The sequence below is a fragment of the Trachypithecus francoisi genome, unplaced genomic scaffold (assembly GCF_009764315.1).
Source record: "Trachypithecus francoisi isolate TF-2019V2 unplaced genomic scaffold, Tfra_2.0 Lachesis_group8, whole genome shotgun sequence".
Lineage (NCBI taxonomy): Eukaryota > Metazoa > Chordata > Mammalia > Primates > Cercopithecidae > Trachypithecus > Trachypithecus francoisi.
The window spans coordinates 111,207,494-111,222,302 of NW_022681473.1; the positions used below are offsets into that span (position 1 = coordinate 111,207,494).

The window sequence follows — 14,809 nt, forward strand, 5'->3', positions numbered from 1 at the left end:
GAAACTCATCTGCAAAAAATAAATAGTAGCAGTCAAGTTCATGTAGCAGAAGGTGACTTCCTTTTGGGAAGCCATCCTTGACTCTGACATCACACACAGGGATACCCCAAGACCGCCAGAGGATCCTATGACACCTTTGTCATAGAAGCACTTCTTCCTCCATATTGTAATTTTTGGTGTTTTTATATAGCTACAATACTCCTTTAGGTGGTAAGTAATCAGATTTACTCTGTATCCTCAGATTCTAGCATAGGGTAGTTGATACATTTGTATTAAATGAGTGACTATAGGCTTAATTAATTCAAGAAGGCATATTTCAGGTCCTTTGGATGACTTCATTGCAATTCCCCAGACAAAATATGTAAAGAAAATGAAGAGAATCGGGATGGGAAGGAGATTGTGTATGGGAAGTGGAGGTTGGGGGTTGTATTCTTGATAAAGATCTGGAAGGCAGAAGCTAGGACAATAGAAAAGCAAGAATATTCCACCTTCCAACCATTTTATTTCCCCCATGCAAACTAACTTATTCTATCTGCCAGGAGCTGCAAGAAAATACAGCGAGCTTTGCCGCTCTATTCTACTGGTTTTACTGAGGTTTTTGTAGGAGGCTTGTCTTTTATAACACCTCTGCCTCTTCAGGTGTTGACCTACTAGAGTGTGAACTGCAAAGACCGAATAATAGACGTACTAGCTGGGGGAGGAACACAAGCGAATTGACTGTGTGAACACTGGGGGTGGGAGGGGAAAATGTGTGTAAACAACATCCAAGTCAATTGTGTTGCGACACCTGTTTCTAAATACCAGTCATCACATACTCACCTGGCGGACAGGAAAATGATGTTAATATCACGTGTGAATTGGCTTGCTCCCTGTGCTGTTTTTCCTAGGCAAGAGGAACCAAAACAGTGGGAGTAGAATTATGTCTATTAGCTGGAAAAATGGAAGCCCTTCCAGTTCAACTTTTAAAATAATTTTTTTGTTTGTTTTTGTTTTTTTGTTTTTTTTTTGAGACGGAGTCTCACTCTGTCGCCCAGGCTGGAGTGCAGTGGCCGGATCTCAGCTCACTGCAAGCTCCGCCTCCCGGGTTCACGCCATTCTCCTGCCTCAGCGTCCCGAGTAGCTGGGACAACAGGCGCCCGCCACTTCGCCCGGCTAGTTTTTTTTTGTATTTTTTAGTAGAGACGGGGTTTCACCGTGTTAGCCAGGATGGTCTCAATCTCCTGACCTCGTGATCCGCCCATCTCGGCCTCCCAAAGTGCTCACTCTGTTGCCCAGGCTGGAGCGCTGTGGTGCCATCATAGGTCACTGCAGCCTTGACCTTTCGGGCTCAATCAGTCCTCCTACCTCAGCCTCCCTAGTAGCTGGACTACAGGCACGCACCACCACGCCCTGTTAATTTTTGCAATTTTAGTAGAGACGGGGTTTCACCATGTTGCCCAGGCTGGTCTTGAACTCCTGGACTCAAGTGATCCACCCACTTTGGCCTCCCAAAGTGCTAGGATTACAGGCATGAGCCACCATGCCCAGCCAACTTTAAGAAAATTGAAAATGAGTACCTGCACTACTCAGGGGCTTCCTCCCCAGAAAAGTACATCTCGGGGGTTTCACTTTCTCCTGAGCGCAAGCCTTCACTTTCATCCTCCTTGCCTTAGCACCCTCAAATCCAGCATTTTAGTTGTGTTGTTTTGCACATGTTAAAAATATTATCTGGGGCTGTCTCTAGTCTGTTTGTACAGAGTTGCATAGGCTTTGAGTGATCTGCCCCGATCCCGTTTTTGCAGTAAACCCTGTTATTTTTAGTGTACAGTTTTGCTAAGGCAATGTGTTGTGTTCAGCAACAGATTATTTTACAGCAGAAATATCTGTATATTTTCTTTCAGTTTTACCAGTATATTGTGTATATAGTAAGACTTCTTAAAAAATTATAGTATAGGCAGGTGCCATGGCTCATGCCTATACTTCCAGGATTTTGGGAGGCTGAGGCGGGTGGATCACTTGAGCCCAGGTGTTTGAGACCAGCCTAGGCAATATAGTGAAACCCTGTCTCTACAAACAATTTAAAAATTAACTGGGCATGGTGACGTGTGCCTGTAGTTCCAACTACTCAAGAGGCTGAGGTTAGAGGATGACTTAAGCCCTGGAGGCTGAGGCTGCAGTGTGCCATGATCACACCACTGCACCAGCCTGGGCAACAAAGTGAGATCCTATCTCCAAAAAAAAGCCAAAAAACAAAAAAGAGTATAATAATGCCTTCAGACCATTTATATGCATCAGTAAGTTTTAGGTTTTTATAAAGCACTTCATGAACCTAAAAATATGATATCCAATCAAAGTGTTTCAAGTAAATGGGTGCAATGTTATTCAAAATAAATATTCACCTTCAACATGTTTTTCTTTCAGCTTCCCACCCTGTGCGTTGCATGAACTACATCACAAAGTTGTACTCAGAAGCAAAAACAAAGAGGAAGGAAAATGTACAGCATTCAAAATTAAACGAAAAGCACACCCAAGTGCCAGAGAGTATCGTGTAGTGCTCTCTGCAACAGAACATGTGATTTCAGGGTTGCCGCAGTGTCACCTCAGTGGACCAGCCTGGGGGAAGGAGCTTAATTGCTGAGACGTTAACAATGACCTCGCAGTGCAATGCAAGTCGGTGTCCTTGGATAATGATCCGCCCCAGAGCTAGGGCAGCAACGTGAGGACCAAACCATGCACATAAAGCTTGTAGTTTAAAAAAGAAAAGAAAAAAAAAATTATGTCTGACACTACTTCAGAGCAGGAGGATTCTACGAAGCCTTGGGGATCAGGGTCAATGTGACCAGCTAACATCTTACCTCAAATGGAACAGGATTTTTCAGATGCTTTGCTCTAATGGAACTGCTTTAAAAAAATTTTTTTTTGTTTAATATTTTCTTCTGGTCACAAAATAAAGAAATTTGGGATGCAAAGTACCTAAAGATCTCTGATCCTAAGAAGTTACTTCTGGCCGAGTGTGGTGGCTCACGCCTGTAATCCCAGCAGTTTGGGAGGCTGAGGTAGGCTGATCACTTGAGGTCAGGAGTTCGAGACCAGACTGGCCAACATGGTGAAACCCCGTCTCTACTAAAAATGCAAAAATTAGCCAGGCGTAGTGGTGTGCACCTGTAGTTTCAGATACTCGGGAGGCTGAGGCTGGGAAATCACTTGAACCTGGGAGGTGGAGATTGCAGTAAGTCGAGATTGCACCACCACACTCCAGCCTGGGCGGCTGAGGGAGATTCTGTCTCAAAAAAAAAAAAAAAAGAAGTTACTTCTAAGACAGACTTTTAAGATGTAACCAGCACAAACCAATGTCAGGGAGGAGCGATGCATGACGATAAATTAGTCAGATGGGCATGAAGGTCCCAGAACCCATGCCCCAAGGCACAAAGAAGAGCTCAAGGTAGGCCCAAAGATTCGAATTTCTTAGATTACTAAACCACCTGAGCTGACCTTGTCTGTCAGACAAGATTTTTACCTGGAGATTCCATGACAAATACATGTGCAAAAGAAAATGATGGGTTTAATTTACTGATTATTGACCTAATGGATGGCTTTTTAAAATTTTTTAATAAAAAGCAGACTATATGTTTTTCTAGTGGCTATACCAAGTTATACTTCCTGTTTTCATATGTGAAAGTAACTGGGACATGCCTTTCTTTTTCAATCAGTTTATTTAAGCTATACAGCAAACTCTGGCATTTATGTGGAGCATTTCTCATTGTTGGAATCTGAATAAACCGATTACAAAATAATACATGTGCACATTCTAAGTCTGTAATTTGTGACAGGAGCCAGATCCAACCATGCTGATTTTTTGTTCTCTTGACAAAAATGTTTTGGACAATCACAACGTTACAGAAAAGTGTAAAGATAGAACAAAGTACTTTTCCCCCTGGAATCATTTGAGAGTAAGTTGGCACAATACCCATCACCCCCCAAATCCTTATGTGTGTGCTTCCTACAAATAAGAACACTCTCCTTTAAAAACACAATGCAACCATCAAAAGTGGGAAATTAGCACTGTTCTGCTTCCACGAACAGTCCTCAGACTCCATTCAGGTTTCTCCAATTGTCCCAAAGGATCCAGTTCATTTTAGTCTCATTCAGTTTGGAACAGTTCTTCAGTCTTGGCTTGACTTTCATGACCAGGAATATTAATAGCAATTTTATTTATAATAGTCAAAGGTGAAAACAACCCAAATTGCCATCAAATGATGAGTAAGTTGTGGTATATTCATAAAGTGAGACGACATGCGGTGGCTCAAGCCTGTAATCCCAGCACTTTGGGAGGCCAAGGCGGGCGGATCACCTGAGGTCAGAGTTCAAGACTAGCCAGACCAACGTGGAGAAACCCTGTCTCTACTAAAAATATGAAATACAAAATTAGCCGGGCGTGGTGGCATATGCCTGTAATCCCATTTACTTGGGAGGCTGAGGCAGGAGAATCGGTTGAACCCAGGAGGCGGAGGTTGTGGTGAGCCTAGATCACGCCATTGCACTCCAGCCTGGGCAACAAGAGCAAAACTCCATCTCAAAAAAAAAAAAAAAAAAAAAAAGTGAAATATTATTTGGCAATAAAAAGAAATAGAGTACTGATACATGCTGTAACATGAACTTTGAAAACATTATGCTAAGTGAGAAAAGCCAGACACACACTCACAAAACAGATATTGTATGATGCTGTTTATATGAAATGTTCAGAATACGCCAATCCAAAGAGACAAAAAAGAGATAAGTGGCTGCCAAGGACTGAGGGAAGTGGGGAATGAGGGGTGACTGCTAATGGATACGGGGGTTCCTTTGGGGAGACAGTCTGGAATTAGCTGGTCGTGATGATTGAGAAAACTCTGAATATTCTAAAAATTATTCAGTTGTGCATTTTAAGAGGATGAATTGTGTGGTATGTGAATTATACCTCAATAAAGCTGTTATTTTCTTTTGAGACTGAGTTTTACTCACTATGTCACCCAGGCTGGAGTGCAGTGGCACAATCTCGGCTCACTGCAACCTCCTCCTCCCAGGGTTCAGGAGATTCTCCTGTCTCAGCCTCCCGAATAGCAGGATTACAGGCACGCGCTACCATGCTCAGCTAATTTTTGTATTTTTAGTAGAGACGGGGTTTTACCATGTTGGCCAGGCTGGTCCTGAACTCTTGGACTCAAATGATCCACCCACCTTGGCCTCCCAAAGTTCTGGGGTTACAGGTGTGAGCCACTGCGCCCAGTCGAGCTGTTAGCTTTTAAAAATCACTTTGTAGAACTTGTTTGGATCCTGATTTAAACCAACCAATTATAAAGACACGTAGGAGACAGTCTGGGAAGTCTGAACGCTGAGGATTAGATGACATTAAGAAGTTATTACTAATTTTGTTTTAGATATGATCATGGTGTCATGGTTATTTAAAAATGATCTCTTAGGACACATCATAAGTACTTACAGATTAAACCATGTGATAGATGAGATTTGCTTCTAAATGAATTAGTCAGGGAGGAGCCCAGTATGTGTAGAAACAAGGTTGGCCACATACTGATCTTTGTTAAAGATGGGTGAGAACAATGTGCCCATTCATTATATTTTTCTCTCTACTGTTGAATATGGTTTCAAATTTTCATAATGAAATGTTTTAAAATTATTTTTAAGAAAGAAAACCAAGGACACAAACAAGGAGAAAAAAGGCTGTTATTAATAATCTGTTCAGGCCGGGCGCAGTGGCTCATGCCTGTAATCCCAGCACTTTGGGAGGCCGAGGCGGATGGATCATGAGGACAGGAGATTGAGACCATCCTGGCTAACATGGTGAAACCCTATCTCTACTAAAAAAAAAAAAAAAAAAATTAGCCGGGTGTGGTGGCGGGCGCCTGTAGTCCCAGCTACTCAGGAGGCTGATGCAGGAGAATGGCATGAACCTGGGAGGCGGAGCTTGCAGTGAGCCTAGATTGCGCCACTGCACTCCAGCCTGGGCAACAGAGCAAGACTCTGTCTCAAAATAATCATCATCATCATCATCATCTGTTCATTTGCATTCCTAAGAGCCATCCTTCCAGATCATCTATTTCCCAAAGCTGATCCCAACCAGGCTGAATTCTCTTCCTCTGGGCTTCGCCAGCACGTGGCTCGTTCTTCTAGAAGGGTGTCAAAGTTACTCATATTTCTGTCTGTTGAGTTTCATTTTCTGTTTAAACATATATTTATTACCATTTCGGTCCTAAAATTCTCAGGGCTGACTCATTCTAAGTAAATTCTTTTCTTTTGGATAACTGAGGTTTATCTCTTGAGATGTTAAATGTTTCAATATTTTGGATGAAAGTCTTTGTAAAATAGGCTACATGACTTTTATCTTTCTAGTCAATATTTATTAAAGTTTCCAAAAGTTAATCATTATGAAAATTAATCTTGCCATAATACTGTGATTCTCACACCGGATATTCAAGGATAAGGCTGTTCCTTACACCAAATGAACCCAGGTTGCTTTGTTTGTTTGTACGTCTCTTGTTTTTGTGACATATCTGTTACTTCTCTTGCTGATACTGTCCCTTCTTTCTGCCATGAGAGTGCCTTCCTCAACCCATTTGCTGCTCCTGATTCATTCTACATGCGAAGAAACCAGACAATTAAACTTATTACAGTTATATGTAGAATGACCCCATTCCCTGGCTACCCAGAACAATTTCAGTGTGTACCTATTGTCTCAGTGTAATTAATGAATAGCATCCTTTTAAAAAATATTGAATGTATCCTAGTTGGCTTTTTTTTTCTTTTTTTCTTTTCTTTTCTTCTTCTTTTTTTTTTTAGTGGCGGAGTCTCACTCTGTTGCCCACACCGCAGTGCAGTGGTACAATTATAGCTCACTACAGCCTTGAACTCGGGTTCAAATGATCCTCCTGTCTCAGCCTTCTGAGTAGCTGGGCCTACAGACATGTGCCACCACACCTGGCTATCCAGTATTTTAATAAAGTATCTGATCATCCTTGTTATATGCCAAATATGAGTATATCCTTGTTACAAAGTTTGACTGGCCACTCTTACCAGTTCTATTAAAGGGACTGACTACTTATCTACTCCCCAATCAGGTGCTAAAGTCTAAGGATATTGTGGGTTTTTTTTCAACATTTACTGAGCATTTATTAGGTGCCATTCACTACGTTTGTCCTTGTTCTCTGATTCTCTGGGAGCTTATAGTTTAATAAAGAGATGACATAAATATGAACATGTAATTCCAATGCAATGTTGTACAAGCATATGTATAAAGCTAGAAGCATGCAGTTGGGTGCTTTGAGACCACAGACCAAGGGCCACTAGCCTAGCACAGAGTTTGTCAACCTCAGCATTATTGACATTTTGGATCACATAATTTTGGCAGGGGGGTGGGGGGACCATCCTGTGCATTTTAGGATGTTTAGTAGCATCCCTGGCCTCTGTTCATTAGACGCCAGTAGTACTCCCTTAAGTCATAACAATAAAAAATGTCTCCAGATATTGTCAACTGTCCCTGAAGGATAAAACTGCTCCAGGTTGAGGAGCACCCTAGTCCAAGAAGCATCAGACAATGTGGGGAACTGTCCCAAAATTCCTGCTGGAGGAGATGCTGCTGAGCTAGGCGTAGGTCTGGTGAACTCAGGAGGTGTAAGACCAAAAAGGGAAATGGAGTAGAGGAAGGATTTCACGAACAGAGCATGAGTGATGTGTAGGAGAGGGAAACAGAAAGAAGGGAGTTGCATGAATGGGTGGCATGGGGTGGAAAAGGAGTAAACTCAGTTCAGTATTACTAACCTATGTATTTAAGTGTTTTTTGACTTGCTTTTCCTATTCTGTGTATTTTGGTTAGTTTGGGGTCACGTTGACAGCTGAATTCTAAAAGATAATATATGCAAAAGCACTTTGCAGACCCTGTGAAGTGCTATTCATATGTAAATTATCGACGTTATTACCGTAACAGCAGATGAAAACAATGCACTTTATGGTTTTATTTTGTTTGTATGCACCCTATAATCCTTAAGAATTCTGAAAAGCAGAGCATTACTGTGCCGCTTGTTAAAACATTGTCTCTCAGCTTCACTCTCATATACTGTGATCATAATGCTGGGGCAACACCTACAAGCCTCATTTTTCTTTGCCAGCCAGCTCCCTGTGGGACTCTGCCAGGAGGGGACAGTAGAGGGAGACCCCAAGCCTGGAGACTGGAAAAGGGACTGCTCCTTCCTTTTCCTCTCAAGCTTGTCACCTTGACGTTGTCACCTTGACAACGTCTCTTCACTCCAGCAGCTCAGTTGGTTTCAGTAGCAGTAGTTGATTCCAGTTTTCCCAGCACTCTCAGAACCAGCTTCATGATTCCTTTTCAAAGACGCCAGCACCTACTAGCTTGGGATTGCACCCTCCTGAGAGGCCTGGGTCCCAGCTCTGAGTGTTAATAATTTCAGTGTTAATCCTTCTAAGTGTAAATAATTCTTTCCTGTGATTCCCCAGCCACAGAGGTGGAAGCTGCTTCCCACACTTCCTACCCCTATGACACTTGTGTTCCCTTTTCAACTTTTCAGTTAATAAATCTTCATATTAAATTATTTCCATTATAGTAACTGGCATGGTTTCTGTCTCCTTACTGACCCTGACTATTACTCGTGTTGATTATTCCATCCTTTAGTCACTCCAAATGCTCAGGACAGCCATTACAAGGGGAGAAGGAGGAAGATCAAGCCCAGAGTGTCCCACGCTCTATGTGTGACTCTGCAAGTAGCTGCTGGATTGACAGACTCCTCAATCACGTAGGGACCACTGATTTTCAGAAAAGCCAGTTAAAATCTCTTCTGGATAGTGCAGAAAACATTGGAAGAGTCTAAAGAACCACAGCATCAAAAGAGGACAAGTGTGAATGACTCAGCATTGATTCTATAACATATTCTGGAAGCCACTATTAGGACTAAATCCCTTTGCTTGAAATTTGCTTTCATGTTTGCAGTTGCTATAATAATACCTTGTATAATATACTGGGCAGAATAACACTAACGGTTTCAGCTACATTGCTTTTATTTCTTCTGCAGACATTGAGGTCCTACTGTGCACTCATAAGACAAGGTTCCTGTTGCCAAAAAAGTTAAAAAAACAAAAAACAAAAAACAAAAAAAAAAACGAACTCAAATAAAAAAACAGAATAAAAAGTGCGAAAGCTGGGTAGTAAGGACATTTTCCAATTTCCTATGTTTCCTATCATTAATGAGGCAACTGGTATTGAAGCATTCTTTTTTTATTTTTATTTTTATTTTTGAAACGGAGTCTCACTCTGTCACCCAGGCTGGAGTGCAGTGGCACATCCTGGCTCACTGCAACCTCTGCCTCCCCGGTTCAAGCAATTCTTCTGTATCAGCCTCCCATATAGCTGGGACTACAGGCGCATGCCACCATGCCCAGCTAATTTTTGTATTTTTAGTAGAGACAGGGTTTCGCCATATTGACCCAGGCCAGTCTCGAACTCCCAACCTCAGGTGATCCACCCGCCTCGGCCTCCCAAAGTGCTGGGATTACAGGCATGAGCCACTGTGCCTGGTCGAAGCATTCTCTTTTTTTTTTTTTTTTTTTTTTTTTTTGAGACAAGGTCTCACTCTCACCCAGGCTGGAGTGCAATGGCACGATATTGGCTGACTTCACCCTCAACCTCCTGGGCCCAGGTGATCCTCCCACCTCAGCCTTCCAAGTAGCTGCGACTACAGGCACGTACCACCACGCTCAACTAACTTTTAACATTTTTTGTAGAGACAGGGTTTTGCCATGTTCCCAGGCTGGTCTTGAACTCTTGGGCTCAAGGAATCCTCCGACTCGGTTTCCCAAAATGCTGGGATTACAGGGTGAGCCACCGCACCTGGCCCCAAACCAATCTTTGAAGATAGTTATTCAAATCTACTTGTTGTTTTAATGTGAGGATAATTCCTAATGCTTCCTTTCTTTATGTTTTTTTGAAACCTTTTTTGATAGTGAAATATTCTACCCATACATAAATGTACAGCTTAAGGAATTTTTACAAGATGAACATCTATATAGCCACCATTAAGGTCAGGAAATACAATCTCAAAAACATTCTTCTCCCTACCTGCCAGAACCGACCACAATCCTCCAAACTTTATGGAAATCACTAAGTGGGTAGTGATTCCCAAACAATTGCTTTTTTGCTTTTTTTCATAGTTTCCTCCACTAAGTATGGAGCCATAATCATTGTAGAGTGTAATTTAGACTGTCTTTATATACAAAAATCATACAGTATGTATTTTTTCTGGGTTTTTGTTGTTCAAAATTGTGTTTTTAGTATGCCACCATATTGTTACATGTAGTTGTATTTCATTCATTTACACTGCTGCGTAGTAGGCCAGTATAGGGAATACCATAATCTAATTAACCATTCTATTGTTGATGGATAGTTCAGTTATTTCCAGTTTGCATGCACAGGAGCACTCACTTCTTAGGGTAAATACCTAAAAGTGAAATTGCTGGATCCCAAGGTATACATATCCTGGCTAATGTCAAACCATTTTCCAAAATGGCTGGTTGCATCGGTGCTCACGTTCGCCCGCAGGTGAGGCTTCTTTGCACTACATCCTCCCTAGCACCTGACGCTGCCAGACGTTTCAGCTTTGGACTTTTCGACTCAACGTACGGTGAGTGTGGTATTATCTGCTGTGGTTTTAATTGGCCATCTTCTGATTATTAATGAATTAAAGCGCCATTTCAATAAACAGATATGTATCGGCCATTTAGATTTCTCGTGTGTTTGTGAAATACCTTTCCACTTAACCATTCTTTAATTGGGTTCCTTTTCTTCTTGATTTGTAGTAGTTCCTCGCGTATCCTAGTAGTTTTACTTGTGGCAAAGATCTCCTCCCCGGGCGGCCTCTGCCCCCCGCCGCTGGAAGTCCGGGCGGCGAGGCAGCCTCTCCCGGGGCGCTAGGGCTCCTCCAGCTCTGCCCCGATGTCGTTATTACGGCCGTTTGCAGCCTCCGTGCCAGGGCCAGGGGTGCGGTTCGGGACGCGGGATCCTAGGTCGGGTCCTGCTCCGCCCAAGTAGAGGCCGGCGTCTGTGTTGTCTGCGGTCTCCAGGGCAGCGCCGGGGCGGGCGGGAGCCCGGGCGGCGGCGGCGGGGGCGCGGGAGGACGCGGGGCCGCCCGGGTCTTGGCCGCGGACGAGCGCCGGGCAGGTGACGGGCGGTGGCCCCCCGGATCCGGGGTGGGCGGCGCGCCCGGGGAGGGAAACGGGAAGGGCTGACTGGGGATAGGGACTGCAGGAAACCACCCGAGCAAGCTGGGGAGGAGCCGGCGCCGGAGCCTTCGGGACGGAGTGGGGAGCGACAAGGGGGCGAGGCCGCACCAAGGGGCTGGGGGGCCGTGATCCGAGGCTTCGGCGCCCGGGCACCCAGAGCAGCCCTGTTCCGGGTCAATTAGGACCGGTCCCGGGCACCAGGCCCGCCGACTCGTCACTTCCTGGACCTCCAAACGCCCGTTATGACGGGTCTTGTTCCTCAGGAACAAGCAAAGGTAAAAAACAAACCGAACGCCTCTACTGGGCAGCTTCCGGCCTGTTTCAAAGCAGAGCTCGTTCCTTTTTCTTTACGATTCATCTTGGTGAGCCCAAGCAGGGTTCCTTTTCCCCTCCAGGAGAAAGTTGGTTTGTCCCATGCTAGTGGACTAGACCCACTGCAGGGATCCCTGGGGAGCTGGCCGCTTCTTAGTCCCTAGGTGCCATGGGATCTATCCCTGTCTTGTTTATTCAGGAGACTGGTCACCTCTCTTGGTAAGAAATTTCAGCGGCACAACCTTTTTTTTTTTCACTGGACGGGAGGAGGGAGCCACATTCATTAAATTGAAACGCCCACTTTCTAACTTATTCAAGCTGTCAGCTGTTCCTTCTTCAACCCCATGTTTCCGTAAGATAAGGCCTCCACAGAAAACCCAGCTTTTGTGGCATTTGGCTTTGCTCTTTGCATACTTTAGCAAACTTCAGGAATCTGCTAACATCAACAAAATTATCTTCTGTGGTTACTGTTTTATTATTTATTCATTCCAAGAAAGCTTAGCGTGTTTCACTTAAGAAGCGAAGTTCAAGGGACTGAATTATTTTAAGAGTAATTCTAAGTTGCACTATAACGCTTAAGCTTGCCTGTCAGGATCTCGAATTCAGTGACCTTAGCTCTTCCAGTAAAACTGATGTGAAACTCTTTTAGTTAAAATGTGTTAGTATTTGATAGATTTGCTGCTTTCGTGGCACATCCTAAAAAAGCAACAATTAAAATAATAAGGCAGAATGCAGTATGTGTTTTAAAAATAAGAGACAAAATAATACAACAAACCAGTCTGTAAAAGGAGAGAATAATATGTTGTTAGTCTACCAACAAGACGGACTCAAGTTCAATAGAAAACTCACTGCATATGTATTTACATATGAATGTTCCCTTTTGCCTGTTGTTTGTTAAGGTGCCTTCCTCCAAGGATTTGATGATGTTCCTTGGAAACATTAGCAACAAGGTCAACATTAGAAGCAATCCTAGGAATAGTAATAAGGTTGTGTCATTTAATTAAAGTTAGGATTTGCCAAAAGAACAAGAGCAAGCCATTAAGACGAATTTTACAGTAATTTCTATTGGTAAAGGTTTCTGTTACCTGACTCAAAAAAAAAAAAAAAAAAAAAAAGAGTATAAAGGCAGTGCGATAGAAAATAGACCAAAATAGAAATGCTAGGTAGAGATGAAAGGAAGCACAATCCAAAAACATCATGTCCGTTCGGTCCTATATGAACTCAAAGCACTCTTTCCATGGGTCTTTATAATGTCCCTTAGAGACAGTGAAGATTCACTTGAAATACTCATAAGTGAGTTGGAAGGGACTCCAGCTAACTCCTAGCTGTAATTCAGGCCAATCTCCCACCCACTCAACTTTCCCCAGGATAGCATCCCATTCCGTAATGTAGACCTCCAGGCTCTACTTTGAATCGCTCAGTGGCAGAATTCACAAGGCCACTAAATCTTTTGTTGAACAGTTTTATTTATTTTTTTCTGATAGGGTCTCCCTCTGTTACCCAGGCTGGAGTGCAGTGGTACAGTCTTGGCTCGCTGCAGCCTCTGCCTGCCTGGCTCAAGTGACCCTCCCACCACAGTCTCCTGAGTAGTTGTGACTACAGGCCCATCCCACCATGCCCATTAATTTTTTGTATTTTTTTTTTTTTTTTGTAGAGACGGGGCTTTACCATGTTGCCTGAGCTGATCTGGAACTCCTGGACTTAAGCGATCTGCCCACCTCAGCCTCCCAAAGTGCTGGTATTACAGGCATGATTGTTGAACAATTTTAATCGTTATTATGGGTTTTAAAAAATACTGGATGAGGTTGATCTCCATTTATGTCCACCTAAATTATATGTTCCTATCTAGTCACAACCTGGCTGTCAGAAAGTCTTTTCCAAATGATGTTGCCAGCCCAGATAAGTCTAGGAACAAAACAACTTCCCTATTTACAGTTCCAACTATGGAAAACCACACTCTTCTTCTTACTTTACTTTCCAAAAGATAGCCCCTGAACCTGGTTTACTCTATCCATGAATAACTATGGACCATATTTATATTGTTGCCCTGGGCATTTGAAATAAGGCTATCCAAGTACTGTCCATAATTAACCATTTGTCTTAGTCAAGGTTTGTCTGTAACAAGCCTTTTCTAACTTTATTGGAAGTTAGAAATAGAATCCACTTCCAAGCAGCCATTTATTTCATCAATAAAACTGCATTCGATTACCCAGGCTGCTTATGAGTGCTACATCAGATGTGTTTCTGTAGAGAGAAAAACAATTGTTTTCTAATAGACCTTTCTTATACACACAAAAGGGTGCATGCAAAAGCCTGCAGATAATAGAACAAGGTTTTCTTACTCATTTAAATATTTGATTAACATTGACATTACTGAGATTTCAGTAGTTGCAGAGTAACATAAATATAATTTTTTTCAGGTAACGCCTTTGTGAACCCAACTTTAAATATCAGCCAGCTGCTCCTATCAACAAGAGTATCCCCTGTTAATTTTTTGCATTTTTCAAGATGAGTAAAAGTAAACTAATTCCCAAGCTCTCTATTCAGTCTCCGGTCCGTCATACCAACTTAAATGTCCAGTCCACACACCCACCTTTGAAGAAAGAAGACTTACATCGGATTTCAAAAGACTCCTTGGAATCTGATTCAGAAAGCCTCACTCAAGAGATTATGTCCCATTCTGAGTTTGATGATCGAATCCAGGACATCGATATGGAGCGCGACAGCTTAGACGAGGAAAGCCCTCGACGGGGAAGCCTGCATGAGACAGAAGAGGAAGCAAGTGGAAAAGCAGCTCAGATGGCTCACGAGCAAAACCACCATACCTGGGACCAGGGTGCCAATAACAGGTAAGGAATTGGCTTGTGTAAGATAATAATGGGCTCTAAAAATGTACTATTAAATAATTACTGGTGTCATTCCAAATGAGAGTAAGGGCACACTGCCCTAATGAGCGCCATGTGTGTGAGACGGGTCACCAAGCAACCAAGGATAGCTGGGCACCATCTTTTTTCCATATTCAGATATTTTTAAATTAAAAAGTGCAATGGGTATTAATCAGGGCATTTGCGTTTCTCATACCATTTATTTCCTGTCCATATTCCAAGTGTCTCCACACTAGGACCTCACCCGGGAGAAATTCCAGAAAGCCTGGTATAGAAAAGGATGTGGAGTCAGGTGGACTCAATTCGGTCCAGGCATTACTGTTTAGTGTATAATCTGGAATAAATCACTTAAC

At 42.9% G+C, this 14,809-nt stretch overlaps 2 protein-coding genes across 11 annotated transcripts in view; both read left to right on the plus strand.

The window, feature by feature from the left end:
- CRTAM (cytotoxic and regulatory T cell molecule) overlaps positions 1-3,775 on the plus strand; it is a 35,451-nt gene extending 31,676 nt beyond the window's left edge. For both annotated transcript variants that reach the window (XM_033205652.1, XM_033205651.1), the window contains exon 10: positions 2,401-3,775. In XM_033205652.1, the coding sequence (XP_033061543.1) occupies positions 2,401-2,531 (131 nt within the window). In that variant the 3' untranslated portion in view covers positions 2,532-3,775. The remainder of the gene's footprint in view (positions 1-2,400) is intronic.
- Positions 3,776-10,549: 6,774 nt separating this feature from the next.
- Positions 10,550-14,809, plus strand: part of JHY (junctional cadherin complex regulator) — a 72,285-nt gene continuing 68,025 nt past the window's right edge. For 3 of the 9 annotated variants that reach the window (XM_033204345.1, XM_033204346.1, XM_033204349.1), the window contains exons 1-2: positions 10,550-11,197; positions 13,992-14,420. In XM_033204345.1, coding sequence (XP_033060236.1) covers positions 14,080-14,420 — 341 coding nt within the window. In that variant the 5' untranslated portion in view covers positions 10,550-11,197; positions 13,992-14,079. Of the gene's footprint in view, positions 11,198-11,435; positions 11,535-11,654; positions 11,791-13,225; positions 13,319-13,991; positions 14,421-14,809 lie in introns of those variants that run through there. The other 6 variants (XM_033204342.1, XM_033204341.1, XM_033204340.1 and 3 more) reach the window with 6 other exon arrangements.